This window comes from Musa acuminata, chromosome BXJ2-1 (assembly GCF_036884655.1).
Source record: "Musa acuminata AAA Group cultivar baxijiao chromosome BXJ2-1, Cavendish_Baxijiao_AAA, whole genome shotgun sequence".
NCBI classification, from domain to species: domain Eukaryota; kingdom Viridiplantae; phylum Streptophyta; class Magnoliopsida; order Zingiberales; family Musaceae; genus Musa; species Musa acuminata.
In genome coordinates, this window is record NC_088338.1 from 4984652 (window position 1) to 5012131 (window position 27480).

At 38.6% G+C, this 27480-nt stretch overlaps 2 protein-coding genes across 5 annotated transcripts; one reads left to right on the forward strand and one right to left on the reverse strand.

The window, feature by feature from the left end:
* LOC135598034 (protein unc-13 homolog) lies at window positions 1–3681 on the reverse strand. The gene is made up of 5 exons (XM_065091557.1): window positions 3125–3681; window positions 2079–2978; window positions 1506–1964; window positions 1243–1429; window positions 1–1175 (listed from the first exon to the last, which is right to left on the reverse strand). The coding sequence occupies exons 1-5, from the start codon at window positions 3629–3631 to the stop codon at window positions 226–228; spliced, it is 3003 nt and encodes a 1000-aa protein (XP_064947629.1). The 5' UTR covers window positions 3632–3681; the 3' UTR covers window positions 1–225.
* A 1309-nt stretch (window positions 3682–4990) lies between these two features.
* LOC135584003 (probable serine/threonine protein kinase IRE) lies at window positions 4991–26881 on the forward strand. Of its 4 annotated transcripts, XM_065092553.1 has the most exons (18): window positions 4991–5182; window positions 5317–5514; window positions 5619–6597; window positions 6691–6890; window positions 11964–12136; window positions 12370–12595; window positions 13535–13627; window positions 13703–13843; window positions 13999–14091; window positions 22456–22663; window positions 22814–22899; window positions 24011–24099; window positions 25491–25542; window positions 25619–25675; window positions 25754–25930; window positions 26014–26091; window positions 26181–26479; window positions 26563–26881. In XM_065092553.1, exons 1-17 carry the CDS (start codon window positions 5177–5179, stop codon window positions 26259–26261), a joined length of 2937 nt encoding a protein of 978 aa, XP_064948625.1. In that variant the 5' UTR covers window positions 4991–5176; the 3' UTR covers window positions 26262–26479; window positions 26563–26881. The 4 variants fall into 4 exon arrangements, with proteins under 4 accessions (XP_064948625.1, XP_064948627.1, XP_064948626.1 ...); XM_065092552.1 differs by lacking the exons at window positions 4991–5182; window positions 26563–26881 and having other exon boundaries at window positions 5201–5514; window positions 26181–26401; XM_065092554.1 differs by lacking the exons at window positions 4991–5182; window positions 26014–26091; window positions 26181–26479; window positions 26563–26881 and having other exon boundaries at window positions 5198–5514; window positions 25614–25675; window positions 25754–25829.
* Window positions 26882–27480: the final 599 nt, after the last annotated feature.

The following is a 27480-nucleotide window of genomic DNA, read 5'->3' on the forward strand; positions in this document are numbered from 1 at the left end:
TGTGCTGTAAATGTCTTAATCTTAAGACGTGGTCCTATACATCACCGTTTCTCTTAGAATTGAATGATAAAAGGTATTCGTTGACTCGATCATGTGAATCTGTTGACTTAACACGTTGACATGAGAATAATGAACCTGAGAAAGATGCAGTCCTAGTGATGATGTCGAACGTGGTGAGAACAGCTACTGGCTAACGCTCGTACAAACCGAGCCGCTCATCTGATTTCACCTCCTCTTCGGCAGCTCGAACGCCTTCTTCAGGAATCGGTTGGCGGCGTCGTCGTTCCGGTGGCACAACACCCGGAGCATCGTGTTGGGGTCAGAGCAATGCCACTTGCCTGTAGTTGGCGGCATGGGTACCGTCTCCAGCGATCTCCCCAGCCCGCTGGCCTCGCATGCCGCGATGCTGAAGTCTTCCACCAGCTTCTCTGTCGGCAGTCTCATCAGCGCCAACACCCCCTCCACCACCTCCGCTTGTTGTTCTACCACCTCCTCCGCCACCAGCCCCTTCCCGCACCCCAGAAACATATGCTTCAAGCTCATGAAGTCCTCCACCAACATGTCGTAGTCCCCCCTCGTGAAAGCCCTCCCGCTGCCTCCGGCCAATAGCACCATCAAAAATGCTCCGAACGACGCCTTCATCACTTCGCACACCGCTTGCGGTTGTGCCCCGTCGATTAGCACCGATGTCAGATATGTTAGATTCTGGTTTAGCACTCGGAGGGTCGGATGTATTCGAGCATGGTATACGCTGCCAAAGTATAACGAGTCATAGAAGGAGTGAGAAGAATCAACGAAGATGAGCCGGAAGGCGGCTAGCTCAGCTACGTGGAGGATGACAGAGTGAATGGAAGAGTGGGCGCCGTCAAAGTGGCGGTGGGAGGGTAGGGGAGAACAATGGGAGGAGAAGGACTCGTCTATGGTGTGGAGGCAGCCTAGAAAGTACTGGAGTGTGTTGAGGCGGACGCAAAGGCGTTGGGTGCCGCGGCTTGCAGTGTGGCGGTGGTTGGTGGTGCTGTCGCCCGGTGCCGGGAAGGGCCTGCAGACGAGGACGAGGCTGGGGTCGGCGCCGACAGTGCAAGGGGCGGCCGCCCTCTTCCACAGCTGGGCGACCATCGAGTCCTGGTTGCACCTGGTCAGCGGAGGGAGCGCTGGAATAAAGCTTTCCTTTGAACCTATCAGTGTTAGAGACATCAGTAGCACAAGTCCTTTGTCTTCAACGTGCGAGAGAGGGAGACTTACCACATGATGCGGCAAAGGAGCAGTACTCCTTAAACAGAGTATCCAAACCATCAGCAAGGTCTCGGCCCAATTCATCTTTTGCTTCTACTTGGATCTCAAAGAACTCATCCACCGTCATCTTGGCTAGCTGCATTAGATCCACTGCAGACTCCGCATATGGCTCTGATTTGGACTTGGGATTCCAACTCTGCTACAATTGCATTGCGCGGAGTTAAAGTTCGAACGTAAGAAGGATTCTACCAGTGGCCCTACGGTGAACTCACCTCAGTCTCCTTAGCTCTGTTAAAGCACCCTCTTGCCATCCTCAGTCTATCGTCTACCCAACGCTTGATAAGGTTAAAGATGATGGAGTCTACTTGGTAGGGAATCATCTCGCTTAAGATCCCCTTCCCTCCGCCTTCAGCCCCTGCGGAATCCTCTGCTGCCATTTGAATCAGAACCTTCTCTAGATTCCCTGCGGTATGCAAAACTCTGACCAACTCATTTGTTAGAACTGAAGTTTTGAGCAAGTACTGCTTCAACACGGCGCCATAGCAGCTGTGGAGGGTCACCACTGCGACAGCAGTTGGATTTGGATACCACCTCTTTAGCAATGGACTGTAGTTCTCCTTCTCCAACAGGGCCAATTCCTCTGTCTCTTTCGCCAGTTTTATTAAGGCCTCTTGCGGATCCTCCTCATCCACCACTCTGCTATCAACCTTTCCATTACAGTTTTCTTGTGCCTGCAATCACTAGGCACACACAGCATGTCATGATAAATGATTCTAGAAATTGAAGAGTTCATCATGGCTTCTGAAATGAAAAGAATGGATCATTTGAGAGACGGTGATGCTGACCTTGGTGAATGCGCACTTCAAAGAAGCCCTAATAAATCGATCTACGCAGTTTATGGGTGAGAAATCGTCCGCATCTCCTCCGGTGTCAAGTTTGAGAAGCATCCCCACACTTGCATTGCTCGATGTCTCCTCACTGATGATCTTTGCCGTCGAGAATGCCAAACACAACACGTTATCCATCATTTCAATCCTGCCTCCTTTCTCTAACGCCTCATGATAGTCCAACAGCTTCTTCTCCGCCCACGCCTTCAGCGAGGCCATTGTGGGGAGTAAGACCTTCACGTAGCCCGATTCCCTTTCGGGCCTCATGGCATCGTTGGCCACCTCGTCCAGCAGCGCCAATGTCGCACCCATCAAGTCAGGCTCCACTAGCCCGGTCCTTACGTACTGCTCGAAGAGGACCCAAGTGAAGCACACAGTGTGGACCATCTTATTGATCCCTAGGGTTGCCCATGTCTTCTTCATCAGCTCCAGCAGCTCATCCACCTCATCTAGTATCACTGTCTTATCCTTGAGGTCGAAGATGGAGCGAAGCAGGGAGAGGTAGAGATGTATGTTGAAGGGGAATCCATCAGCCCAGTGACACGCTTCAACTGGAGTCGCATTCTGGTAGCGCCACGCTAAGGCCATGACACAGTTGCACACGTTGCGCATGGCCTCCGAGTGCTTGCTGGTGTCGATGGGCTTCAGCTCGCTCGCGGTCAGGATCTCCCTGAGACGAAGTCCTGAGGAGTTCAAGCGGTCACAAGGTGCCCAAGAGTGCAAGACGAGTCCTGCTTCCAAGATTTTGAGCTGCCGACGTTGCCAACGATGGTATTCGTTAGAATCAACAAAGTCAGGTGGCCTTAGGTGGCGAAGGAGCTCTAGCGGAAGGATGATCGTCTCTGCTTGCCTGCCTACCTGATGAAGAAGAACAGATCAACAGTAGGTTACCACAAGCACGACAAAACCACCATGTGATCGATGAAAATTTTAGTCTGCGTGATCCTAGCATTGCAAGCATTTCGTTGCGCAGAGGGAGAAAGGAGGTGGAACAACCGATCGACCTGGCCTGCGAGGAAGCGCATGAGGGTCTTCCTCAGGCGGGTGTCGCTCTGCTCGGTCACCCCCATCTGGTGCCGCATTATCTCCGCCGACGTCATCGGCCGCTGCTTCTGCTTTCCGGCAGGTGACAACGCTGTCGCCGTCCCTGCCGCCGAGGGCAGCGTCACCGGAGATCCCGAGTTGACCATGGTCCTCATCGGCGCCGCCAGCCTCCCTCTAAGGCCCAGCGCGCCCTTCACCCGGCTCGTCGCTGACATGATCCCAGCGCCGGCCTTCGTCCCCGCGTCGCTGCCGTCGGCCGGGTGGCGGGAGGGCGGGGCGCGGCCGCTGGAGCCCTGGGAGAAGCGGCAGCAGGCGACGAAAAGCTCATAAGCGCTCTCCCTGAGCTCGTCCCTGCCGAGGGCGTCGAGCCGGCCGAAGGGCCATTGCAGCTCGCCCTCCTCTTCTTTCTCCTCCGGCTGCTCCTCCATGAAGGAGAAGCTCCCGGATCGGCGACGCCGACTTCCCATTGTCCACCGGCAGCGGGGTGGCCGGTGCCTGCCGGTGGCTGTACCGTGCCCTTAGGTCACGGTGCACCGTACGACAAAGTAACAACGATCCGACAAAACATGCACAGATAAGACACCTTCGTCGGCATAAAATATGGAGACAAAAGCGGCAAGCATCACATCAATTTTATTTTAAAAATAAATTAAATAATCTTATTTGTCCGATAACACGAAAAATGCACATCTGCTTGCTTTTAATATTCCTTTTATTTTTCCCGAATGACAGATTAAAATTATTATTATTTGATAAAATTAATATTAATATTTTTTTATTTTTGTATCGAAGTGTTGTGTTTTCCATCGATAAAAATGACGATATTAAGATAAATAAGATTATTTATTTTTTTAAAAATTATAAAAATATAATATAATTTTTTTAAGTATGAAAATTATGATATTAATAAGATTTAAATACATAACATAATATATAATATATAATTAGATTCATGTCTGTTATCGGATCAACGAGGTTGCAGTACGTGAATCGTACATTACAATGAAGTGCACTTTCGATACACGCAATGAAGGTCATGTAAAAGAACAGCCTCTTTGTTGTTGCTGATATTTGGGTTAGTAAGCATTTTCAGATTCATAAATCACAACTAATCATAAAATGAAAAGATTTATCGTGAACAAACGAAACATTCCAAAAAGACTTCTGAGAAAATATTAAAATTTATGATTTAATTATTTAATAAATATCTATGATGAGAAGAGTAAGATGTGAGAATATATTTTTCTCATGTAGAGATGATGAGAAATTTTTTTTATTTATATTTATATAAGAATGTGAGTGGGGATTGAGTGAGATGATTTAAGGGCTTTATATAACTCTAAATTCCCAACACTCGAAACACTAATAATTTACCGTAATATATACTCATCTTGTCATCCTTGTTATTCTCCTACTTGAATATATGGCAACCAAATCCTTATTGTTTTCCTATTTGAATAAGTTGCAACCAAATCGAAGTAAATTTTATATCACTTTAGGTTAAATTAATAGGGCAATTAATTTTTTTCTCGAATAATCTCACAATTAAAAGTCGCCATCGATTTAATAATATAACGATCAATCCTAATTAAACAAAACCCAGGAGCAGAAAAGGACAGGTTTCCCAAGGCTTAGTCTATACCAACTACGTGTTCATTTCTGATTCGCGAAACGGATACGTCACGGCGAAATCGCGGTCTTCACGACATTTAAGTCTCACCGCGGGTGCAGCGAACGCGAAGACGAGCTGGATTTCCGCGGGCTTTTAATAGAGAGAGAAGAAACAAAATTAAACGAACAAATAACATAGGAATCGAGGCCGATGATGGCCGTTCCAACCCATCGAATTTTTCTTTTCCCATTCTTTATCTTGTGTTTGTAGATTTTTTCCTACCAAATCTGTCCCCAATTATTGTTGTTTTTTGATCTGTTTGTTCGATAATTTTTCTGGTGTTGGGAGGAAGTAGGCTCCGGTGACCAATTCCAACCCCGAAGCCGATTTCTGTGTTGATATGGAGGTAAGGCAATCCGTGTTCTTTGATTCTCCAAGGTTCGTCGCTTTTGTGTTTGATGAAAATCCCATGGGGGTTCTTGGTGTGATTCGCGTTTGGGATGCCATGACGGATGGTGTTTGATGAAAATCCTATGGCAGCGTGGTGGTGGTAGCCACCGTGTCAAATTTAACGCCGCCAAGGAGATTGAGTCCCCTCGCTTCCGCGCCATTCTCCGTGCTACGAGCGGCCGCCGGAAGCGGGCCCCCACCGACGTCAAGAGTTTCTCCCATGAGTTGAATTCCAAAAGAACCCACCACATCCCGATCCGCAAGCTCCGAGGTCTCAGCAGCCCGGAGGTGATGCATTGCCTCGTTCTTATTCTCTTGCTTTGTGTTTTAGTTTAAGTTGGATCTTGATGACAAATCGCTTTATTTCATTCAATGCCATGGTTGTTTTATAGGAAATAATGGGTGTGATTCGCTCGAAATTCAAACGGTTGAAGGAAGAAGTTGACTCGGAGTTAGGCGTATTGGCGGGCGATTTGGTGGGCATACTCGAAAAGGACACGGATGCACATCCTGAATGGCGGGAGCCTCTGGAGGATCTTCTGGTGGTAACCCAGAATTGTGCAGAGATGTCGCCAGATGAATTCTGGTCAAGTTGTGAGGGGATAGTCCAGAATCTGGATGACCGCCGCCAGGAACTGCCAATGGGCACGCTCAAGCAAGTCCATACTCGCATTCTTTTCATCCTCACTAGGTGCACTAGGTTGATTCAGTTCCAGAAAGAGGGTGCTTACAGAGAGCACGAACATATTCTCGGGCTACACCAGCTTAGCGACCTGGGATTTTATCCTGAATCGAGAGATGGGAGCTTCAAGATCTCATTGGGTTCTAAGGATACAAAGGAAAGGATCATCATGAAGAGGATCCAAGAGCATAGGTTCCTTAATCATGATTTTTCTAGTCAACAAATAGATTCTCCTTCTAGTAGAGCTAGGATTTCGTCCTGGAAGAAGCTTCCATCAGCGAATGAGAAGAATCAGAAGAGATTCCATGACAAGAATGAGTACCCCTCAAAAAAGGTTTTAGATTCACTGCCACCGATAGAGAGAGCCAAATTGGCTTCTAGCACAGAAGACCTTGGGGTCCTAGCAAGTTCAACGGAACCATTGCCCGAGGCAGAAGAAGTAGCTTCTGCTGATTATTCTGGAGATCAACAAATTCCAGCTGATGTAAAGCCAAAAATGATATGTAGGATTTGTGATTTTGAGATACCGACTATATATGCCGAGGGTCATTTTAGAGTATGCACGATTGCTGATAGATGTTATTCAAAGGGTTTAACTATTGATGAGAGGCTGGATGGAGTTGCTGAAATACTTGAGAGAATTCTGGCATCCTGCACACCAAAGAACACAGATATTGTAGAAATCCATGGTGAGGTTGTTAAAATTGGTGCTTCATGATTAAGTGAAGGATCAGATGTCCTGTCTATGAGTCATAATAACTTGTCCTATTTATCTTCTGCAGAAATTGTGGATAGGGTAGTTGTTGGTAATCTAATTGCAAGTAATTTGAATGAACTACCTGTAACGTCAAGCAATTCACGGAGTGCTTTATCATCAGGAAGTATGACCCCGCAATCACCAATAATGACACCACGAACTAGCCAGATTGATTTGCTGTTGCTTGGAACCAAGGCATTTGCTGATCATGAAAACTTTCAGCAGGTTTGTTTATTCTTAACCATATTATTTCACATAAGGCTGTCATAAATTTTCTGGTACCGAAGTTGGTTTAATAGTTGGTCTAGCAAATTATTCCTTACGCAACAATTGAGCGAGAAATTTACATCTTGATCATGCAAAATAATAGGCGAGGAACCTTGTTTCTTCTAATAGAAGTGCTTTTGTTTCTGTCATTCTTTCTCATCTTCCCAGCTATTGTTGCTTGCTTGGCATCCTTTGTGTTGCCCGAATGAACTATTGTACTTGGGGTTTACTGAAGTTCAGCTACAAAACATCTTTATGCAAAAAAAAGAAGCTATAAATGTTTCAATATCTAGCCTTTAGCGTTTGATATTTGCTTACTGTTTCTTAATCTGTTTGTAGACAAAAACCTTTGAGGGCTACCGATCTTTAAATAAGAAACTTAGTTTTTGAAAGAATGTATATATATCAAAAAGGAAATGACCCAAGAATAGGCCTAATTAGTCATTGGATGTTTGTTATACCTTTAACCAAGTTTTTAACATTGATCCCGTAACAGTTTCAAGAACCATCAGACCAATACAATCGGCAGGTGGTATATCACCTATACCATCAGTGCCATTGAATAAAAAAAAAAAAAATTATAGTGTCAACTATCAAGCTATGCATTTCAATATTGGTACACAAACTGGTATTCAAAACTTGCTTTCTAACAGTAGGTTCCCGTCATGACATTGTACAAATGCTACATTTTTTTCCTAAACTATATAATAGCACCAAATTATGTCCAACCAAGCATTAGATCTCAGTCTAAATTTCTATATCATTGCCATTCCATTTAGAGGATCTAGTTCAGTGAAAATGACCTCAGCATTCTTTGAGTATTTTTTAGTATAAGTATTTCTATGTACATATCGTTGTATTCACTGATTCCTATCAATTTTACTTTATAGGATTTATTAACATAGTGTAGAATAAGATACATGCCCCTTCAAATATCTAAATTTCAGTGCGACACCGGTCCCATTATTCTATCAGATAGTGGTGCCATTTCTATTGATGATATATCGACCTATGCCACCTAATATAATTTCATAAAAAGTAAGTTGTATGGGTGTTGAACTATATGTTTCAATATCAATACTTGGTTAGATTGATAAATACTAGTTCATACTAACTGGTACAGTTGATATTTGTATTTTTATTCCCTCAAATGTGCATTCTAACAATAATTTTCTTTTAGAACAATAACTTTTCTTCTTTTATTTGGAACTAGATGGACCATTTTTGGCAAATACAAATGACTCATAAAAGGAAATACTAATTTGGAGTTCTTTATAGCTATTCTTGGCAAATACGTTGATAACAATGAAGTGATTGTAATATAGAAAACAATAAAATACCTAATTGATATATATATATATATATATATATATATATATATATATATATTGGATAAGAATCAAATACAGTATCTAAATTCTAAAGAATACATGTACACAGAAAGGAGTTCTAAGTTCTGACTAACATATAAGTATAATTAATTAGGTGTAAAAGTAAAACATATACCTAATACTACCACCAAAATGATCAAAGTGAGTCAATGATAGGTGGATCGGGGTACTCGATAAGTCGATGTGATGAAACTGTAAATCAAAATGGTGTCTCTACAGACCCATACATGAAATTACTCCCTTGATATTTTAAGAGACACCAATAAATAGTATACCATTGATGCAATAACATGGTAGCAGTTGTTGCTCCATTATCATGAACGACCCATGTGGTAGGAGGCACTTGGGGCAAGTATGACCACGGCAAGTATGAGTAGGTTAGAGTGCACCGTGACTTTATAGCCATAATCCTCATGGATCTAGCTTAGAAACACAAGGATCTAGCTTAGATTTACAAGAATCTAGGCTTGATTTTTTATACATTAAGCTCTAATTTACATCTAAATGGACTACAATGGACCAACATGTTGATTGTTATTAAAATGCATGATTTATTATAGAAAATTTGATTATATAATATCAATATGATTAGTGCATACACCTTGTCTGAAATCCACTATAATATATAGCTTGGGACTCTACTATAGGCTTTCTCTAAGTAAATAAAAATCATATACAAAATTTTCTTTTTCTTTCTATAACTTTTGGTTAATTGCCCCAAATATAAATAGCTATCACCAATGCGATGTCAGCCATAGATGTTGCCTAGAAAAGATAACCTTGCATGTGCGTAAGCTGTACAATCTTCTTGAAATTATCGCTATCATTAGCCACCTCATAAACTATATAGTATCCTCTAAATCCATCCATCGTAGTCTTAGTCTGACTTGTACATACAATGTATAGTAAATTTAATGTATTCATTAACAAACTTGTGAAAGATAATTCTTCTGTTATAATACACCTAAAATATTTTGATGTTCAGTTATCACACATGAGGGTCGCACTATCCAAGTCCACTATTTCTTGAGATTCAACAACAAATTCAAGTTGTACCTAGCAAAGTCATATGAAAAATGGCGCTGTCTTTTGAGACCATCCTTCTGAATGAAACATCATGGATTGCAATTTTGCAAGTAAGTATCTCGAGTTGCATGTGGAGCAATGTGTTGAAGTTAAACTAATTGTAATTACTTTTCTTGTATCTCCCTTCACTTTGGTGGTGGAAGGGATCCTGATCTATCTGCACACCGAGGGGAGAGTATCATCGGATCAAAATCAGCATCAAGAGGTGGCATTTTGCTGAAATATCTCACAAGACCCCTAATGCCCTAGAATTGGTGCTGGTTGTCTCATACTGAGACTCCTATCTCATGGACACCATTGTTGTTGGGTTGCCTCATACTGACTCTCTTGCCTAGATCAGGCCGATTCTACCACCATAATATCTTATATTGAAAGACCAATCCAACTGAGACAGGTCTGTCTCAGTGGCAGTTGAGATGGATCACATTGATGTTTGTCTCTCATGCCTCATAATATATGTAATAGTGATATAATGACATGCAAATGTCGTGCACAACCTTGGGGTCCTACACATTGTCCTCTCAACTTTTGTGATCATTATATATAGGCAGCTTGGATGGTCACCTATCTAAGTTCTACTTCTCTGTTTTATACTGAATCCAAGCATTCAACTCTGTTGAATATTCATCTAATATCTTGAGGGACCTACACATATTTAGCTATATTTGGAGATTTACTGACCAAATGATACTTCATCCTGGTTGTTCCTCCACTATGATCAACATAGTCCCTATGGATGCACTACCAATGATGATGGTGTTCCAAGCAATGAGTGCGTTATCATGCCGGGTTGGTTATTTGCTAATTTGGTGCTATCTTACTACAATAATTTTTAAATGATTTCACATACATAGTTTTAAAAATTTAGAGGGTGGGCCTTATTACTGGTAAGGTTGCTCTTTTGCGACTTGGGAGATCAAGGTTCGAGTCATGGAAATAACCTTTCTATATGTAGAGGTAAGGTTGCGTACAATAACACTCCTTGGACCTTACATTGATGGGAGTTTCATGCAAGGGTATGCCCTTTTTTGTAGTTTTAATATTTATGTAATTGTTAGAAAACAACTTAGATTTACTATAGATTTGCATGAATTTAAGCTGGACTAATGTGAATTTAGCATAAATCTACATGGATTTGACAATTTTTTATATATACTGGTTAATCCATGTGGATCTAGACTACATCTGCATAATTCTTGGCTGAATCCATCCAGATCTGGGATAGATCTATGTAGATTTTAGCTACATCCATGTGGTTCTAGTCTTAATCCACATGAGGACAGCCTAGATCCACATAGAACTAGGCTAGATCTGTAAGGATCTAGGGGAGATCGATGCTGATCTAGAGTGGATCTAAGAAGTTCTAGCATAAATCTACACATCCACACTAGAACTAGGTTAGAACTATAGGGATCTAGGTTGGATTTGTTCAGATCTAGCCATGGTTCTAGCTTATATTTACATATTCACGCTGGCTCTGCATGGATTGTGGCTGGACCAGAATGTATCTAGGCTGGTTTCATGTTGATCTAGTCTAGATTTAGATGGTTCTAGGCTGGATTTGAGATGGAACCAAGTGGATCCAACTTAGACTTAGGTAATCTATGCTAGACGTGCACAGATACAGCCTTATTTGAACAAATAAAGTAGATGTAAGAAAGCCAAAATCAAGCATGAAATCGTGAGCAAACCTATAAGCATAAAAACAAAGTTTCAGTCAAGGCATATAGAGAACAACTGAATGAAAATATTTAGAAGTTTAGCTTCAGATTTACCTTGCTTTGGAAAAAATGAAGAACAATTTTGAGATTGAATTTGATTTGCTTGATATTGAAATTTGATTTAAGAAAGAAGATTCGATAATGAGATTGAGATAGAACGAATGAACAAGCAGAAAGGGGACTGATTTCAGGTTGAAACGGATGGGAAGTGGGTTGGATCTGGGTATCAGGCTGATCTCAGATTTGAGGTTTGTTTGTGAGCCTAAAAGGTGTCAATTGAGACTTGCACAATGCAAGGCGGACATGTTGCATTGGAGGGTCTGGATCTCCTGGTTAATAAAATGTCTCAAATGAGATACATGGAATCATGTTTTAACCTGATGTAAATAATCAATATGATTCTACCTCAAGATAGCTTGAGGCATTAAGATGACAAACATGCACTGTTGGCTCAGTCCTTACTTTCCAGCCTCAATTTCTGTCGATAGTTCAGAATAATTCACTATGGTATGTCACTATAGTATATTTCCAAAATAACCTGATAAAACTGCATTATAGCTATATTGCCTTAGAAACTGGAATGGCGTTCAAGCTTGATTGATCAGTTAGAGGAATTGCAGCATCATGCTGGGTTGTCTACTTATGCTAGTTATTCTGAGCTGATCAACTTATAAAGCAAAACATTTCTTGTAATTCTCAGAATTTATTATATTGTTTCATCTTTGAAGCTTTTTAATTGAAATGTCTTAACGGAACTTAGTGCTTAATCCTTATCTCAATTAGACACTGTGATTCATCTTTTATTGAACTTCTATTGTATCATGCATTGGCAGATAGAGAGTTTATTGGATATAGTTCGCTGCATTGCCAGAATAAAAACTTGCAATTACAGTTCACTTGAGGACTTGAGCTCCTGTTTAGAAGATTTAAATGCTGTTGTTGATACTAGAAAGGTCGACGGACTTGTTGTTGAGACATTTGGAAGACAGATTGCAAAGTTACTACAGTGAGTTACAATTTCTATTGCAGATTGCATGTTCAGATGGGTTGCTTTTTTTCATTGTTCTAACATTTTTTGACATTAATGAGAGACTTACCAGAATGAGATCAAGAGTTTTAACACTGAATTATTTGTTTTAAAATACAAATTTTAGCTGAAAAAAAAAACCATAGTGTTACTCAGAATTTGTTGTTCTTTAGACAATTGTGTACTTTTGATTAATCCTTTTAGTTCAACAGGGAGAAATTCATACATCTATGTGGGCAGATCGATGATGGGATTAAAGATGTCTCAAGTGTGATAGTAGATGATGGATCTTTGGGGAATGGTAGAACCTTGGGTGCAAAGTTAAAGGATCGAACATCCATCGAGGATTTTGAAATCATAAAACCAATAAGCCGAGGGGCATTTGGAAGGGTTTTCCTTGCAAGGAAAAGAGTCACAGGCGACCTTTTTGCAATAAAGGTAATATTATTGGATTTATCACCTAAATTGGACATCAGAAGAACATTAATGAATAATCATGTCTTTTCTGATTGTATATTTGTCGTGTTATCTTTGTTTCTTCCATTTTTGATACTAGCCATTTCCATCTGGTCATGCCTTTTCAAGCATAATTCAACATTTTAATTACCATTCTTAATTATATGGGGTGGGTTTATTCATGAAACATATTCGTATCTTTTGAAGTCAGTTGTGTGTTGATGTTAAAGAAATACTAGAAAAATTAGTTCCTTCAGAAATTATTCAATGCAAATGCTTTGGTTTCCAGGTACAGTGACAAGATTCATTAATGCACTGCAGCCTGTTGTTACTCTCTCACGTCCATTTCTCTGTGTTATGACAAGGGTCTTTGTAGATTCTACAATCCATTACATTATCCTCATTATCCATATCTGCGATAATCACCTAGATGTAATATCTCCTAATTCTCCTACTTGTGAACGTCACATGTCTCTCATTAGTTTACAAAAAGGCACTCCTACAACATTATAATGCCCTTGGGATGCCACATTCTTTTTTTGCTTCACCTTAGTGAGAAAAAACATTCAAACATTTAAAAATGAAAAAAATGGGATGACTAAACAATAGGTACATACTATGTAAGTCCATCCCAAGGTCTTGTTATAACCTGAGATATGTTATCAGGTTTAAAGTAGACTTTTATTTGTGTAACACAAAATCAATAGTAATGATATGCCTGGTTGTCTTAAAGTACATAGATTTCTAAAGCTGCATAGTTGTGGCCACAATTCATTAGGTTACTACTTGATAAATGAGTCCTAATTCATCATATCTTACTGAATGTTATACTTTCTCCACTATAATATCTCCTGACTTGAAATCCTATGAGTTACAAAAATTTTATCAATGAACATGCTAATTTTTTCTGTATAAATGTAGGTTCTTAAAAAGTCTGATATGGTACGCAAGAATGCAGTTGAAAGTATTTTAGCTGAACGTAACATTCTGATATCAGCTCGAAACCCTTTTGTGGTAAGTATTTCTGGTTAACATTCAGCATCCCAACTACTTCAGGTGTGTATTTAATTTTAATTTGTGAATACACAGGTGCGCTTCTTCTACTCCTTCACATGTAGGGAAAATCTCTATCTTGTGATGGAGTACATAAATGGAGGGGATTTATATTCATTGCTAAGAAATTTAGGCTGTTTGGATGAAGATATGGCACGTACATATGTGGCTGAAGTAGTAAGTAACAAATCTTTTGTCTTTAGAAATCTAGGTATGATCCATTTTGTTACATAATTTACACCTGGGAATATTTTATATGTGAAGATTGATATAACTGGAGAAATAATGGTTCAGAATCTTGCTCTGGTATAACTGTAGAAATAATGTTTCAGGTTCTTGCTCTGGAATACTTGCATTCTCTGAATGTAATTCATCGAGACCTTAAGCCTGATAACTTGTTGATTGCTTGGGATGGTCACATTAAGGTCAGTATCGGTTTACTCAGTTCTTCTCTTGCCTACAAATCACCCTTACTCATCGTTATTATAACTAGAACTTTAAATATTTGAAATGTCAACGAAAAATAGATTCTCTTATTCTAAATGTTTGTAGGATGATACAAGCTCATTGAGCTTCATCTATAACAGTAAAAGATATAAAGTATACAATTTTCGAGGGAGAGAGAGAGAGGGAGAGAGAGAGAGGTGGGGGTAGGAGGAGGAAGAAGTGGGCATCAGGTGGACGAGCAGTGGTGGTGGTGGCAGTCAGGTGACAAGGAGGTGGAGAGGGCTCACCAATCATGAGCCGTCTCCATTTGTCTAAAACTGGACCAGACCAAACTGCCCAAGGTGGTGCAGTGTAAGTACCCATTCACACCCCGACAGGTAAACACCGGTTCATACATATCAGTTCGGTGAAATCAAGTTCCATGAGCTAATCCTCCCTAGCGAGAGCCCCATGCATCAGATCGTCTTTTTCTTAAGCAATTTCTTTAGTTTACGAGAGAAAATGCAAGCATTTGTAAGAAATTTTCTTAGGTGATTGCTATGTTAAAATACAAAACAATGTAATTTATGATATATAATATAATTTGGAGTGACATGGACAAAGAGCTAATAGGCCTATTATACACTTGATTTCTCCTTTTCTCTTTACACATAATCACATTTTCTCCATCGACTGATTTATTTGAATATTTAATTACTCTATGGATAATCAATAATATATTATTGGTTGATGTATTGTTGGTTGGGCTATGACACAAAATTGTGATATGACACAAAGGATCTGAAAAACAGAATTTGGTTGGGCTATCAGTTTTTCACATAATTTGTGATATGACACAAAGGATCTGATTTGTGATATGACACAAAATTTGGGCTATTGGTTGATGTATTGTTGGTTGGGCTAGAAACAAAGGATCTGAAAGAAGAGGATAATTTGTGATATGACACAAAATTGGAAATAAAATAAATGGTACATGACCTCGTTTCTTTTTTAAGAGTAATAGGAATATCAAGATCTTAAAACTTACAGGTTCTAGGCATAAAGAATGGTTTAGAATACCTGTAGTTTCATGATCAGTTGCACTCGAAGCTGACTCTTGGCAAGCATTGTGTGGTTGTTGCCTCAAACCTTGTCAGTTACGCCTCCTTGTATAGACATGTATCTTTGATTGTTGTTTATCCTTCACTAAGTCTCCCACCGCATCAGAGTTTTCATGTTCTGGAATAATAGATTGGGGTTATACTATTGAATTGGTGGTACAAAAAATAGGTTGTGTCTAAGAAGGTAGAATTGTGAGAGGAATGGATTCAGAAGGTGAACTTTAAGGAGATATACTAGGAATGAATCTAGAAGGAGAATTCATAGGTAGGGTTATAATCAAGGTTTGAAATATCGTACCGTACCGGCGTTTCGACATACGCTCAGTACGATACGATATATATATATATATATATATATATATATATATATATATATATATACCGGATGGTATTATTCGAAATTGCATACCTTGGTTATAATAGTTTTCTAAAACTTCTCTTTCAAATGGTTCTCCCCTTGAAGAGAAGTTTGGGAGAAATAAGGTTGATTTAAAAAAAAAAGGTGACATTTATACTTACATAAAACTATTTTGTAAGATGATTAAAGTATTTGTATCCCTTCTGAGTTGGTGAGAAGCCTAGAAAAACACATTTGTTTGCTCATGGATCAAGTTTGGTGCTGTCAAGGATTGAAATATCGTATCGTACCAGAGTTTCGACATTCACTCGGTATGGTATGATACTATATACCGAGCGTTATATCATTCAGTATAGGTATATATATATATATATATAATATAATAAAATAAAAATTCGGCGACATCGCCAAAGTAACGTTGTATATATATATATATATATATATATAAGTAAAAAAAATCTTATATATATATATAATATTTATATTTTAAAATATTTTTATATATAAATAATTTTATAAAAGGCGACGTCGCGTCACCTCACATAGGAGAAGGGAAAGGCGACGTCAGCTTATATATATATATATATATATATATATATATATATATATACACACACACACACACACACACACCGCTCGGTAACGGGTGGTCCATGTATCGATCTGTGGACGGACCGATATGTACTGCCCGTACCGGACAGTATTATTTGAAATTGAAGACTTTGGGTGCTGTTATGACTATGTGTATAAACGAATGCTATACAACTATACATCTTTGGAGGCAAATTACTAAAGATTCGAGTTTGTGGATAGGTTTGTAGGAGGATGTTTAGGGGTTTTTGAAAATTATGTAGTTGGGTTGACATCCTATTAATTAAATAAGATACAGTTAGGACAACCTCTTACCAAATATATTTATGAACTCCTGTGGTACACATAACTATCCGAGCTACCTCTAATAGATGACGATTTTTCCTTTCATCTATTTCATTTTGTTGGGGTGTATCAACACAAGAAGTTTGATGGATAATGTCCTTTTCCATTAGAAAGTTTTTAAGAATGGATTTGAAGTACTCTCCTCCATTTATTAGTTCTAAGGATTTGCATTTGGGCATGGAATCGGGTGTTGACCATAGTGTAGAAGTTTTGAAACACCATAGCAGTTTCAGATTTTTCTTTTAACAAATATACTGAACAAACTCTAGTATGAACATTAATAGAAGTAATAAACCGCCTAGTTCTAGTAATGTTTTTGACTTTTGAAGGCCCCCAAATGTTACTATGGATTAAGTAAAAAGGTCGGGATGGTTTGTATGGCTATGAAGGGAACATGACATGATGATGTTTGGCAAGTTGATAATTTGAAAGATATTCTTATTCTTGAAAAGCTAATGAATCAACTTGTTCAAGTACTTGAAATTAAAATGACCTAATCTATAGCAAGGTTCGTAATTTCTTACCGTATCAGAGTATCAAGCTTAGCTCGGTACGGTACGAGTATGCTGAGCGGTACGTTCTGGTGTACAACTCTTTGTGTGTGTGTGTGTGTGTGTGTATATATAAGTTTTAAAAAAAGGCGACATTACCTCGTTTTTTTGCCCACGTGGGGAGAAGAAATTGAAGTTTTCTTCTTCCTGCGCAAAAAAGGGCGACGAGGTGACGTCGCCTCGTTTCATTTGCTCGCATGGGGAGAAGAAACGTTGCCTTGACGATGCTCGATGTCTTCTCCCTGTAACATCGCTGAGTCTTCTTCTCCCCGCGCGGATGAGGAGAAATCGCCAACGACATCGAGGCCTCGTCGCCTCAAGCGAGGAGGAGGCAACATCTCATATGCAACGTCCAGCGAGGAAGTGCGGCGACGGATCGGGATCGTCGAGGTAGAGCGGCGTCAGATCTCCAGGTTCTCCCTTTTCTTCTCCCTCTTATTTCTTGTCCCTCGGCTAATACCACCCGGTAGCGGGCAACGACGGTCAAAATCGACCGTCACTAACTGATTTAGGGTGGTAACGGGGTGGAAACAACCCCAATTGACAGTACCGCCTAGTAGGGGGTGGTACGTGTACCGGTCTGTTGGCGGACCGGTATGTATCGCCCGGTACAGGTGGTATTATTCAAAATTAAAATCCTTGATCTATAGTGCCATAACATTATTTCATCCATATCATAAAAGGAAGAGAAACTGCCTACAGCTTAAGCTTGTCCATCGAAGGAAGCATTACCTTCACAGTAATAAAGTTGATTAACCTCTCTAGCACTGCCAATCATCCTTCCCGAGCCCATATCCTGAAACTCATAATGAGATGGAAAGAATTTAGCCACGTAATTTGAATCTTCTGTGAGTTTGCTTAAGGATAAGAGATTACAGGATAGGTTAGGAACATGCAGAATAGATTTCAAAATTAGGTTCTTTGAGAGAACAGCAGAACCTTTTCCTGCAACTGGTGACAAAGATCCATCAGCAATACAAACTTTAATGTTCCCAGGACAAGGAGTATAGGAGGAGAACATGTGAGAAAGACTGGTCATATGATCACTAGCACCTGAATCAACTATCCAAAGTGCTTGGTTAGAGGAAACGTGGAGGGCAGTTGGAATATTACCTTGTTTTGCAAGAGAACATGTAGGATATGGATTTGTGGTGGTTTAAGTTTGGCTAAGAAGTCCATGCAAATGTCTAGCTATTCCTTACTAAACAAAGGTGTCTCGAAACCCCCTGTATTTCCTCCAACTTGAATCTCTGTGGTTGCCTGCATTGCTTTAAGGTTTACCATGCAGTTTCTAGTATGTCTCCTTGGTTTGTTTTAGTTTCTTGCAATAATCACACCATCTCCCATCTTTCTTGTTGTCTTCGGCATTGGGAAGTATCTTTGAGCTTGCCAAGGCAGAGTTTTCCACTATTTTCTTGCCATAATCTATTTCTTTACTGCTTAGCAATTCCTATTGGCTTTTTGCACTTCGAACTAGGGTAAATGCTTCATCAAGATCAAGAAAAGGTTGTCTACTAAGAACACGATCATATACCTGATCAAATTCAGAAATTAACCCCAATAAGAATTGAAATACCCTCTCCATCTCCAACAAGTTTCTCAGTTTTTTAGTGTCAGCAGCAGATTCGATCTTCAGATTTTTGATATAGGTCTAATTCAGCCAATAGACCTTGCGGATTATTGTAGTAATCTGTGATGCTTGATGTACCTTGCTTTGTCTTTTGAATTTGCCTTTTGCTTTGGAAAATCTGAGAAGTAAAATCTACGTTAGAGTAGGTTTTATTGACAACATCCCAAATATCTCTAGTCGTAGGAAGAAGAAGCTATGTCTTGCTGATTTCTGGTTGCATGAAGTGAAGCGGCCACAACTTGAATGTCGCATTCTCGATCTCTGAAGTTTCGTGTGAAGCATATTCCAAGGCTGGTACCTTTGCAGCCCCATTCACATACTTGAACTTCCCTTTACTCATTGGAAAGAGCCTCATGGATTGAGACCACTCTATAAAATTTCTCCTACTTAGTTTAACGGTACAGATTTGGAGGGTATGGCTTTCTAATTGAAGGGAAGATTTGAGTGTGGGCAGGTTTAGGAAGATTAGAAACAAACTTAAAGAGTTTCTGACATGGTTGGAAACAAGAAGAATCACTCGACAATGAAGGCTGAGAGAAAGAAACTAATCTGCCGTATACTACAGACTGTAGAAAAAGAAAAACAGAACTTAACCTTTCTCTGATACCATGAACAAGACAATAGAAGAAGAGAGTTTCTCAGTTGTCACTTTTGTTTGTATACAAGATGAAGTACATATAGTCAAACAAGAGAAAAGAAGAAAGGAAACAGCTACCTAAATAAATCCAAGTGCTAATCTAGGAAATATATAACTAGCAAATGTACACAAATAAGGTAATACAACTAGGAATGAATCAGCAATCATAGCCTAGTCTATCACTTCAAATAAGGTAGCATGTCAAGAATCAAATCGTAGCAGATCTTGACATATCAAATCAAATCACAGCAGATTTGACAGATTTGATAGATCTCAACATATATACTACAAATTGATATTGCCATTGCTACTGATACATGAATTATGTTTCCATTGAGCAAGGGGAGACAAATTCATTGTGATTTTGAAATTCTAATTGTGCTGGATAAATTATGTTATGTTCATGCAGATAAAAAACAAGGTTTATCAAATTAGATTAGAAATTAGAATGAAGACTCAAATACAATCAACTTGTAACTTGTTCTAATAAAATCTTGCAAACCTAGAATTTGAATCTAAATTTTCAATTACTGGAACTAGTAGTGGGTATTTCTATGCCATTAGGTTATAGAATAATAAACTTATGAGATTTTGCCAAATTCAGATCCTCTGTTTTCATTTAATCTTTGATATAGGAATTAGGAACTTTAGAAGGGATCCATATTTATGTCTGTTTGCACAAATCTCTTTTATACTTTTAATTAATGCATTGAGGTCTGCAACAAAATAGCATAGCAGTAAATGCAGATAATTGGCTGTTCTTGTCCTCTATAATGCAGCTGATATCATGGTATATTATATATATGCAATTAATTGGAAGATGACTTCACTATATGATTGTTCTCAAGTAAACTACTTAAAGGTTAAAATAACAATATTTGCATATCTACTATACATGTACACCATATTTCATTTGTTCTCAAGTAACATGCTTATCAATCCAAACATGGTGAAAAGTCCTGGTAATATGTGCTGGTTCACTCCACCTAGTTTCTGCAGGTTTTCGAGTGGTAACATGCTTACCAATCCGAACGTGGTGAAAAGTCCTGGTCCATGTGCTGGTTCAACCTTGGACTAATAAATAGCATTGGGTACATACCAGTTTAGGCAAAATTTGATACCTTGAATGCAATGGTCCTTAATGATAGGGTCAAAGTGATTATGCCCAATAACGACCGATAAGCCCACAAGTCTTGCATAAAGTAAATCCAAAATCAATTCCTAATGGATATGGGCACCACTTTAGCAGCTCCATCACCATCCACATGTGGCAGTGCCCAATTTGGCTCACAAATCTATGTATCTTTCTCATCTCGATCGGACTAGATACTTTTACAAGCCCAATAAGTTAAACACAACTAACTTTAACCATGTGAACAAAAAAGCTTCCCTCAAGTGAGTGGTTTAAATAGGCGTTGGCCTAGGAGCTCAGGTGGGGTGACATGAGGCTCGAGCTCCTCAAAGCTTGCTCAGGTGGTGCGCTTCATTAAAGTGTCACCTGGGCGCTCGCATGAACCCAGGCACCAAGCGCCTTGGGCGAGTGCCTAGTTGAAGTAAAGCAACCGAAGAACTAGACTTAGTATGGTTCGGTTGAATAGTAGCTTAGTTGGTTCGATTAAACCAACTAACCTAAATAGCTTTACTAACGCTACACACAGAAACCCAACCACCCCCCTTGCGACCTTGACCCATAAACCATACTTTGTGCACAGCCACTGCCTCCACTGTTGATGCTTCCTCTGTCGCTGCCTTTGCTTCCGACATATAGGAACGATGCTTCCTCTGTCATCAACAGATGGGTCCGAAGGTCTAGCATTTGTGCACTGTTCCTTCGCTATTGTTGCTTTCATATGCAGCTCCTTCCACCGTCGAGGGAGAGGATCGCAGCTTCCTTCGCCACCGACGAACATATCTGAAGCTTCCTCCACCACGGCATCGTTGTCCACAGCTTCCTCTGCTGCTACTGCTATCGTCCGAAGCAACCTCAGCCACTGCTGCTGCCATCAGCAGGTTCCTCCACCGTCGCTGGTGTCGTCCGAAAGTTTCTCGATCATCGTCGTCTTCTCCTTCCCCACTTTCCACTGTTGGTGAATCTTTTCTGCCGTCTAACTACTGTTAACAGTGGATTAAATACTGTTAACAATAGATTAAATATTATTTATCAATTGTATTATATATTTTTTATATTTTAATATTTTAGAGTGCCTCGCTTCGCTTGGCTAGGTGCCTAGCGCCTCGGGTATTTTGGGATCTTAGTGCCTAGCGCTTTTTAGATCACTCGCTGATGTTATCAATAGTAGGTTCATCAAGTCTTATACATTAATCTAATCCATATCTAACATCATAAGTATTTGAGATTGCAACAATGGTCCATTGGACATCCATTAACATTTTAACATTCAATAATGTTCCACAGGACATCCATTTTTTATCCTAATTTGCTCAAGATAGGCTTGATTTCTAAAAGATAATGTTTATACACTTATTCATCTTTAAACTTGGAAACTAATGGCTGACCACTGGTTTTAGATTACTTACAGCACAAAATAACCTCAATCAACTATGTGGTCTATCCAAACTTTGAAATTTTAACTCTTAATCAACTAAAAACCTATGAAAATTTAAATAAATACACAAATTTTCAGAACAATCTGATTTTTATAATAACCTAAGAGAATTAGAGGAGTTAAGAATTTTATTTCTTTGTTTTGTACAGCCTAAATTTCTGATCTCAAGCTTTCGGAAATCCATAATATGAGAGAGACCAGTTCAGCATAGTGATAGAACAAAAAACCTGTTTGAAATATGAAATTCAGGTCATTTCTTGGCAAGTGTTGTACGTTTGGTTCTCTTATAGGTTGGGAATGGTGGATTCCATTGTTGGAGCTGTTAGCTAAGTTAATTACCAATTGTAGCCTTAATAAGCCAAAGTTTCTATCCAAATTGTGAAATAATTTGCATCTTATGCTTTTGGTGATAGCTAAAATTGAATGTGATAGGAACAAATATGGCTTCTCATTTGAGTTTTCTCATTTTGCTTTTGAAGTTTAGCACTGTGGCACTATGTTATTTTATTTTTCGAATATCACATTATCTGTAAGCTTATTAAGTCTCTTATTTTGTGATGCAGTTGACTGATTTTGGACTCTCTAAGGTTGGTCTTATCAATAGCACCGATGATTTATCAGGTCCAGATGTCAGCGGTTCTGCTATCCTAGGTGATGATGAACCAATTCCAGCAGAACAACGAGCACTAAAACGAGAGCAGAGGCGAAAACAATCAGCTGTTGGAACTCCTGATTATTTGGCACCGGAGATACTTCTAGGAATGCAACATGGTTTGTCATGTTAGACTTGTATGCTTCCAAATTTTTGAAGAAGAAGAAAAATGTTTTCTCTTCACATGCACTCCTTGTGTTTCTGTTTTCATAAAAATGTCTTTTACACTTTAAGTCTGAATATTTTGACTCATGATCTCTGGATTGTAGGCAGAACTGCAGATTGGTGGTCAGTGGGTGTTGTCCTCTTTGAACTTCTAGTAGGTATTCCCCCATTCAATGCAGAGCATCCACAGGTATGCAATTAAAAATCCACTAAGTTTTCAAGAGTTTTTGGGAATTAATTTAATATAGTAAGGATTAGTGTACGAACAACATTAAGATTTACATGGCATACACTTGATAATTTGAATTTGATTTGCTTCTTCCAATTCGCCTAGAGACCAGTATGATGGAATGACAATCCTTGTTTTCAGATCACAATTCTAATTAAAAAGTTTTGTAAGAATGAAACTAGAAATATCAAAGCAAATGATTTCGTTAACTAAAATTGGTGCACTGTACAAGACTACTTCGAGTTTGGGGAGGCTCAACATATGCTGCTTACTCCTTGTAAATAGAGAAGTAGTTTCTGTAAGTTTAACCCTTGACACTTAGTTTGAAAATAAGCAATCTTACTGTGGCACCAAGGCTTACCCTTAAAATATATGACAAAATCTATGAACATAGAATAAAAAGTCTTAACACTTCACACTTACATTGGAGATATGCAATCTTACTGTGGAGCCAAGATTTACCCCTAAAATATTAGACAAGATATATGAACATCAAATTAAAGCAAAAAAAAGGAGAATATATTGCAATTAAGTGTAGGGTGCCATCATAAACCAGTTTTCCCTTGCACTGGCGTAAATATTGAACACTTAAGCTGAAAGTGAAAAATTGTCGTGTTAAACTGCTACAGAATTCTGAAATATGTTATATCTAAATTCAAAATATACCTAAATCAGCAGTATGAGATAAGGTTATCATTGTATAAGTCTTAATAAATCAGGAGATGCTCTAACTTGTTTTTGAGATTGTAATCATTAGGGTCTTAATTTTGATTGTCATTAGCCACATTTGATGCTTCCTAAATTCTATGTTGGATGTTCATTGGAAAGATTTTGGATAATTATGACCCAAGAACTAATATCTTTGGACTAGCCCTTTCAGGTTAGGTTCTAGGTTGATCAGCATTAAGAATAACAACAAAAACAATGCCATGCAATTATTTTCATATAATTCGGCTTATCCCTGGATTCCTTATTGTCAGTTTTTCTCATACAACTATTTGAGAACTTACTGTGTTCATTCATTATTGTACTTTTTATATTCTCCAAAATTCATTCATCTTGCTAACTGCAGAAAATTTTTGATAATATTATGAATCGGGATATACCTTGGCCACAAGTACCAGAAGAGATGAGTTTTGAGGCTCATGATTTGATTGATAAGTAAGATCTGAGAGCTATAGTCAATATTTTTTTTTTTACCTTTTTCTATTGTCTGCAGAAAAATTCTTCAAAAACGCTTTAAGTGATATACTAGAAAAATATTACATTACCGCATTTTTCTTTGATATCTTCTATGTTGCATGAATTGTCAAATAAAAGGAAAAGGGTGGTCCAACACATGAGGCTCCACCATTGTAGGGTTTAGGAGGGTCAATATAAGCAGCTTTGCTCCTGCCATACTGAATGATTTGTCAAATATATTGACATTTGATAAGCCTATATAAGGGGGAGTGAGTAGTAGTCTATAACAGTCACTTAGCTGATGGCCATAGATGTGCACTACTTCGAGAAATTCAGAAGAAAGTCTGAATAACTATTTTCTGTTTATCAAATGTTCATATTGTATTTACAATGCTTGACCATATGACATTAGTGAATATGGTAGCTGACTAGCTGGTAACATTTTATGTTCTAAGTGACATTTAACCCATTAGTGTTTTCGTCTTCAGGAAACTACCCATGCAATTCTTATTTAATATTCAAAGTTACAAATCCATTTAGGTAAATGCTAGATCGTGGGACTTAGATTAGCCAAAATCTGGTTGGAAAGAACAAAGAAACCTTTATCAAAGAGAAAATAACCAAATCTGCCAACAATTTGCTACTCCATATTCACATACCCAATGCATAAATAGGACAATGATGTTTGTGGTCAATATGTACAATATTCTTCTGATTCTACCACTACACAGGGTATATTTCTACTTAAAGAAAATTCTGTTTGTGTTTAAGATGTGATTCTGCACAAAGTTAAGACATATAGGATCAGAAAAACATGTTAAGATGAACTGTAAACTCCAATTTGAAAAATAAGATCTTAATGAGCAAACATGAAGGTATTATCAACACCAAGCTAGTGAAGCGGAAAATATTTGTTACATGGAGGATGACCATCACAACCAGATGGGAGATTAAGAATAGATAATTTTAGGAAGTATCCCAGATGCTACCTTATCCAATGCATGTACTCCATTAGTCATACTAAAGGACCTTAAATGTGCATATAAATCTGTGGGCATTACTAACTTGATCAAATGTTTTGTTTGACCAGTCTCATATTTAGAGACATTTTTATCCTATTTTCTATTAGAACTGAGTGTTTTGGCTATTTCCCTAGCAAAACCATGTTCACTCGTCTTGCATATCATCTGTGCATATTTCTATCTCTTTATCTGTAGAGTTAATATCTTCATATTTTGTGAATTTATATCATACATTTTAGTGCAGTTTATTTGATTTGTTGAGCATTAAAATCTCAAGATTCCTTAATATGCATTATAGGAAATTGAAAACTAAAACTACTATCTAATTTGATCTTTCATTGGATTCAGATTGCTAAGTCAGAACCCAGTCCAAAGACTTGGAGCAACTGGGGCTGGGGAGGTAAATCTCTTTTAGCTTGATGAACATATTTTATTTGTGTGGTAAAGCCTGACATAGTTTTTCATCACTAGGACAGGTGAAATCTCATCCTTTCTTCAGAACCATCAATTGGGATATGCTCGCCAGGCAGAAGGTTACATGACTGAGATTAACTGTCATCCAAGTTTTCTGCTTTTGTGACACAAACAAAAAGGTTGTTTTCTTGCCACAGGTAGCATTCATCCCCTCAACCGAAGGTGATGATGACACAAGCTACTTTGCCAGCCGCCATCCATGGAATGCAGCAGACGAACAGCTTCATGGAACATCTCGTGAATACGATAATATGTCTGATGCATGCAGTACGAGCTGCTGCAGCAGCCCTCACAGCTCCATCTTGGATGAAGATGTACAGAGATGTGTTTTTAATCAATTTCATGAAATCGGTTATTAAATGGAGCTCTAATTCTCTTTAAAATTTTCTTTGATCAGGGAGATCAATGTGGCAGTATGGCAGACTTTGGACCGACACTCTCTGTGAAGTATTCCTTTAGTAACTTTTCTTTTAAGGTGAGAGTTTTGCAGAAACAAAATTGTTTAGATTATTATTAGTTTGTGCTCTATATATCTTATAATGTAATCCTGTAAATTTTGTTCAGAATTTGTCACAACTGGCTTCTATCAACTATGATCTTATAACAAAATGTAGCAAAGATTCAGCAGAAGCTTCTCAACCTTGAGACCAATTTGGAGACAATAATTTGCTTCCATGGCTACCTATTTAAAAGTTTCAAGAGCTGGATGTGTTCAATGATACCTGCTAAATGATTTCTGCAACATGCCTGGCCTTCTTTTATTTAGGAGATGCACATCTGCCACAGCATTACACTAATAAATGGCAGTTTGGTCCTACTTAACTGGGATACACGGCGGAACTGACTTCCAACTTGTATGCTAGGTGAGGTTTTGTTTGCCAATCTTGAGTTCAATGTTTCTGTTTTGTTCCACTTCTTCTGATCCTTTCATTCTTAATGTCTCCAGATTAAACTGTAAATAGCACATCATAACTACCAATCTGGTTTATCAGCAACTCATCATCCAAATTCAAAGTTATCTTATTGCATATGTTGTACTTAAGGTCTTAGTTTAATTGGGAGGTTTGTAAGCCATTGTTAGAAGGCTTCGCAATCCCAGAATTTGTACAGTGGTATATGGCACCAACACTTGGGACTTGTGTTCAGCTTGCAAAATTACAAATATTGGTCAGGCATAAATTCATGTGATCATTCATGCCTTCAGGTAATTCTTGAAGTGTTGTGAATTATTTGCAATTGGATCCATTATGATTTTGCTTGTTCATCAGATCTACTGGATAGTCTTTTAATCGTGGTTCATCGTTGACAGTTCATTTCTGTACTTAGAAGACCTTACTGTTACTTTTGCTTTCTTTTCTTTGTCTTTTGGGAAGAATCTGCAAGATAATTGATACTGTACTTTATTGTAAAGTATAAACCCTAAACCACTGTTAACAAAACCACATGAGATGATGTCTTCTTGTGGGACTAGTATCTTTAAGTTCCCTAGTAATTTTGGTCCTTGATCTGAAATTAATTGATCAGAATGTCCAAATGTGTATCCTGCGATGGCATGCGCTTATGACTAGTGATGAGTTTTCTCTTCACCCGCTCATATGAATTGTATGAAAAAAACAGAGGAGAAAACCACTGTGCATCAGCTGCCACTAGCAGTTCCTAATTTTAACAAATTTATATTTAAATATTGGACTGTAATGGCTAAAGTATAATATTTGGATGAATATTGGTGAGATAGGTCCAGAGTCTTAATTTTAGATCGATATATATGCTATATTGGTAATACATGTAAGAAAAAAAAACTAAATTTGTTTCATTTGATTAATGGAGTCTCATCTTTTAGTATATTATCCTTTATAGTTAATTA

Coding starts and splice junctions, on each gene's coding strand:
- LOC135598034 (XM_065091557.1), bottom strand. CDS start 3,631: ATGGGAAGTCGGCGTCGCCGATCCGGGAGCTTCTCCTTCATGGAGGAG. Junction 2,979..3,124: donor TGCGCTTCCTCGCAGGCCAG/GTCGATCGGTTG, acceptor CTTCTTCATCAG/GTAGGCAGGCAAGCAGAGAC. Junction 1,430..1,505: donor ACAGAGCTAAGGAGACTGAG/GTGAGTTCACCG, acceptor CAATTGTAGCAG/AGTTGGAATCCCAAGTCCAA.
- LOC135584003 (XM_065092552.1), top strand. CDS start 5,299: ATGAAAATCCTATGGCAGCGTGGTGGTGGTAGCCACCGTGTCAAATTT. Junction 25,676..25,753: donor ATATGCTCGCCAGGCAGAAG/GTTACATGACTG, acceptor TTCTTGCCACAG/GTAGCATTCATCCCCTCAAC. Junction 25,931..26,013: donor GCTCCATCTTGGATGAAGAT/GTACAGAGATGT, acceptor TTCTTTGATCAG/GGAGATCAATGTGGCAGTAT.